Source organism: Rhincodon typus, chromosome 41, assembly GCF_021869965.1.
Source record: "Rhincodon typus isolate 14 chromosome 41, sRhiTyp1.1, whole genome shotgun sequence".
NCBI lineage: Eukaryota > Metazoa > Chordata > Chondrichthyes > Orectolobiformes > Rhincodontidae > Rhincodon > Rhincodon typus.
The window spans coordinates 7,817,538-7,820,886 of NC_063372.1; the positions used below are offsets into that span (position 1 = coordinate 7,817,538).

The 3,349-nt window shown below is 46.5% G+C and overlaps 1 protein-coding gene across 1 annotated transcript in view; it reads left to right on the forward strand.

Moving 5' to 3' along the window:
- Window positions 1-3,349, forward strand: part of LOC109926446 (keratin, type II cytoskeletal 8-like) — a 171,291-nt gene extending 167,942 nt beyond the window's left edge. The window contains exons 8-9 of the mRNA XM_048618978.1: window positions 1,927-1,970; window positions 3,006-3,349. Coding sequence (XP_048474935.1) covers window positions 1,927-1,970; window positions 3,006-3,151 — 190 coding nt within the window. The 3' untranslated portion in view covers window positions 3,152-3,349. The remainder of the gene's footprint in view (window positions 1-1,926; window positions 1,971-3,005) is intronic.

The window sequence follows — 3,349 nt, forward strand, 5'->3', positions numbered from 1 at the left end:
TCCACATTGATACCATTGGGCTGCAGGGTTCCCAAGCGGAATATGAGTTGCTGTTCCTGCAACCTTCGGGTGGCATCGTTGTGGCACTGCAGGAGGCCCAGGATGGACATGTCGTCTGCGGAATGGGAGGGGGAGTTGAAATGGTTTGCGACTGGGAGGTGCAGTTGTTTAGTGCAAACCGAGTGTAGGTGTTCTGCAAAGCGGTCCCCAAGCCTCCGCTTGGTTTCCCTGATGTAGAGGAGGCCACAACGGGTACAGCGGATGCAGTATACCACATTAGCAGATGTGCAGGTGAACATCTGCTTGATGTGGAAAGTCTTCTTGGGGCCTGGGATGGGGGGGAGGGAGGAGGTGTAGGGGCAGGTGTAGCACTTCCTGCGGTTGCAGGAAAAAGTGCCGGGTGTGGTGGGGCTGGAGGGGAGTGTGGAGCGGACAAGGGAGTCACGGAGAGAGTGGTCCCTCCGAAAAGCGGATAAGGGTGGGGAGGGAAAACTGTCTTTGGTGGTGGGGTCGGATTGCAGATGGCGGAAGTGTCGGAGGATGATGCGTTGTATCCGGAGGTTTTGGCTCTTTTCTAGAAGGCTATGTTCTGTGTGATGTGACCTTGGTAGGGGAGGGATGCTGCTGGGGGTTTTGGTTAGAGAGAGAGAGAGACAGAGAGAGATACCTGTTGGACTTCCATTGTAGGTTGAATGGAACCCAGCAGAAGGCAGCTGAGGGTCTGGTCGCAGTGTGTCTCTGCTGTTTCCAGTTCTTCCTGGGCAGCTTTGTTAGGGATACATCTTCCACCTACTGCATAGAAGCCAAATGACACCAAGAGGATGGCAGCTGTCAGAGGGCAGAGCCAGTGCTAGTGCCACTCTATGCCAAGAGGTCCTACTCTCCTGGCTCAGTTGGGATCTAGCATTGGGCTGAAGATGCTTACTTTGAATGAAATGAGATGCTATAGACTCCAGTTGACCGTGGGGGGTGGGGTCCACCTGGAAGAAGGAAGGCCCTGGATGCCAAAACCATGGGGAGGGGTTCCCATCCAAGGGCTTTCAGCCATAGCACACTGACAGGCTCAACCATAGAACCCCTTGGACTGTATGTCTGACTAGCAATGTACGTTGTGAACATCCAGGGTATTGAAACTGGACTGGGGCATCTTAGAATGGAACATGGTGTACAGAGAAAAGCTTATTTCAATTGCACTTTCTGATTTTTTTAAAATTTAAAATGTTTTGTACTTGTGCTGTATGCCTAACATGGAAAGTATATTGTAAATATGAAGCATTTTGAAATTGAATTGAGGCACTTAGGAATAGAATGGAGAGAGGTTGAATTTTATAGTAAATTCCGTAAAATTTTCAAGTGACAATGTCTTGTTCCAAAATTAGACAAATTTTATGAACAATGTAAAAGTACATTTCAAAACAATGAGGCAAATTCGTTTTTGGGCCAGTTCTCTTGGATGCGGTTGAGATCTTGCTGGTAAGATTTTTCTGCAGTCCTCAGATGCCAGATCTTCAGATTGCATGGAGCACATGGGCACTATGTTTGTCATGCCACATATGCTTGCCAGCCCATTACAAATTTTGATGCTGGCACCCCAACCTCAAATGATTCTGAGTTTGTGTCTTGCCACTCGCATAAGTGGTTGAACACTTGGCAGGGACAGGAATATCCTCCGAGGCATGGCCTCTTCATAACTCCACCAGGAGTGCATTGGGAACACTCGTCACTGCTGTTCTGCCAGAGTTAAGACACAAGAAGCACAGGGAAGCTCCAAGGGGATTTCCAGCCTAGGAGATTAAGGCTATTCAAAGCGCAGGTGAATCCTCCAGAGCAGGATTAGCCGTTTGTGAGCTTTCTTGTGCCTTAAGCCAGCCTTAGCTGTTCCTGTATGTTCATTCCAGTAACAGTCACTCTTGTCTCTGATTTTAGGTTGTCAACACCTGTGAATATCACCTATCATCAAACAGTCAAAAGTAAGAGAACTGCCGAGTTGTTTCTATTACCAAAATCTAATCATTTTGAGTAGAGCAAGATCTATTTTGCCTCACATGGCTGTCACTCTGAAGAGCAGTGACCGGGACTGGGATAAGTTGTTAAATGTTTTGTGGTGGTGGGGCAAGAGGTGTCTGTGCTGCAAAGGTAGAAAGCTGGGGGGGCACGCACGGAGTGCAAAATCATAATTTTCCCTTATCGACCAGTGACCGCCAAGCTTATGTACAGTGCTCAAGTCCAGAAATGATGGATAATTTTACATTGAAGTCATGCCAAATCCACTTAACATTTCCTGCCAAACGAAACTATGATCTATAATTGCAAATCAAACATAAAATTCACACACACACACACACAACCACACCACAACGCACACACACACGCACACACATACACACACACACTGTCACACACACTCACTCTCGCACATACACATAAACGCACAAACACACACACTAACACGCGTGCACACGCACACGTGCGTGCACAAACACACACACACAGACACGCGCACACACTCTCTCACATGCACACAGACACAGACACACACACACACACACACTCTCTCTCTTTCACACACACACACACACACACACACTCTCTCTCTCTCACACACAGACACACACACACACACTATCCCTCCCCCATTGAGGCAAAGACAGAAACGAGCTTGCTACAGTCTATACACCCTTTCCTCCAGCCCTCCTCTAATCCTACAGTAAAAGGCCTTCTTTGCAGTTACTGTGGGGACTTGCAAACAAAGATAGGCCACCATGGCCAGATATGAGACAGAATCTGTCAAGTCTGATGGACCACACAAAGGAAAGTCACAATTTGTGACCCCCAACCCTCAGAAGCAGTGCAGACGTCTGCAACCGCATAAGCGTTCAATGTTAATCGCGGGAACAGCTTAGAAGCTAAGTGAAATGAATGGGTGGAGTAGGCAAGTTATGTTTTCAATGCAATTGTTGCTCCTTCTCTTCGCTCATGTGTTTAAATCTGCATCCATTCAGCAGGTTTTGGATTTCCACAATACCAGTTTGAGACCTTGAACCGTGGTGGGATGGAAACAAGTGGAGTGAGCAAATCCCTCATTGTCAAGACAGTTGAAACCAAGGATGGGAAAACGCTCTCCGAGTCCGCCTTTATTCAAAAAAAATGAAGTCTTTGTGTTTTACAGAATGATATGTCTTATCATTTCAATCATTTTAAACCTCTTGAGTTTCAGTGTTTCTCAGTTAAAATGTACCTTAAGTCATCATCAATGTGTCCTTTTTAAAGGACCTTGAGCATAAGGGAAAATGAAGGATTTTGAAGTATTCCTGGTAGCAAATATGAAATAAAGCTTGATAATACATTA